This window comes from Condylura cristata, unplaced genomic scaffold (genome assembly GCF_000260355.1).
Source record: "Condylura cristata isolate star-nosed mole 26May11 unplaced genomic scaffold, ConCri1.0 scaffold00006, whole genome shotgun sequence".
Classification (NCBI taxonomy): Eukaryota; Metazoa; Chordata; class Mammalia; order Eulipotyphla; family Talpidae; genus Condylura; species Condylura cristata.
This window is the reverse complement of record NW_004567107.1, coordinates 1,667,256-1,668,289: the sequence shown is the minus strand read 5'-3', so window position 1 is coordinate 1,668,289 and position 1,034 is coordinate 1,667,256. Positions and strand designations below refer to the sequence as shown.

The 1,034-nt window shown below is 71.2% G+C and overlaps 1 protein-coding gene across 1 annotated transcript in view; it reads left to right on the top strand.

Annotated features, from left to right (window-relative positions):
* GFI1B (growth factor independent 1B transcription repressor) overlaps nt 1-523 on the top strand; it is a 25,936-nt gene extending 25,413 nt beyond the window's left edge. Inside the window, exon 5 of the mRNA XM_004677863.1 lies at nt 345-523. Within this exon, the coding sequence (XP_004677920.1) occupies nt 345-523 (179 nt within the window). The remainder of the gene's footprint in view (nt 1-344) is intronic.
* Nucleotides 524-1,034: the final 511 nt, after the last annotated feature.

Genomic DNA, 1,034 nt, shown 5'->3' with positions numbered 1-1,034 from the left:
GGGGCAGGAGCGCAGTTCGCGGTGACTTGGGGTGCGTGCACTGCTCCCCGCTTCCTCTCCCCTGGGCGCATCCACCCCGCTAGCGCCGTCACCCCTCCGTCCATCCCTCGGTGGCCAGCAAGCGCCTCTCTTGCGTCGGGCCCTGTGCCAGGCGTGGCACCAGGTGGATCGAGGGGACGCGGCCAGCCCTGCCCGAAACGGGTCCGCACCCGTCTGCGCCCCCGTTCCCACGGCACGCTGCGGGGCGGCGGGCTGGCCGTGACACGGAACAGAAATGCGGGGCGGCAGACGCAGCGCCCTGGGGCGGCGGCCCGGGCAGCCCTGACGCACCTTGCGCCCCGCAGGTGAGAAGCCGCACAAGTGCCAGGTGTGCGGGAAGGCCTTCAGCCAGAGCTCCAACCTCATCACCCACAGCCGGAAGCACACGGGCTTCAAGCCCTTCAGCTGCGAGCTGTGCACCAAGGGCTTCCAGCGCAAGGTGGACCTGCGGCGGCACCGTGAGAGCCAGCACAGCCTCAAGTGAGGCCGGACACCCGCGAGTGAGGCCGCGCCCAGCCCCGCCAGCCGCCCCAGAGCCCGCCTGGAGGGGGCCAGCCTCCCAGGCCCCAGCGCACTGCAGGAGGCACTGGATGGAGCCCTCGGCTTGCAGGAGACGCAGGAAGGGGCGGGGCCGCGGGCAAATCGCTTTGCCCCTCTGGACCAACAGTGTGGAAGCTGGGCTGGGCTCTTCTGAGCGGAAGCTGTCGACAGGTGTAAAACCTCAGGTGTCTTCCCAAGAGCAAAGCCCAGGCGCGAGTCAGCCCAGGTGACGGGCGGGCAGGGCGGGCGGGGCCGCGCCCTGGGGAAGCTCCTCCGGCTGCTGCTGCCCACGAGCTGGGAGCCGGCCACCCCTTTCATGGGCCTCTTCCTGGCTGCCTTGGATGGCCTCACCCCGACAGCCTGCTGCGGAGACCTCGCCCCCTGCTCTGCGGCACGCTGGCTGCCCCCACTCGGCCAGGTCGCGAGGCCAGAGAAGCCAGCAGCCGCTACTCCCA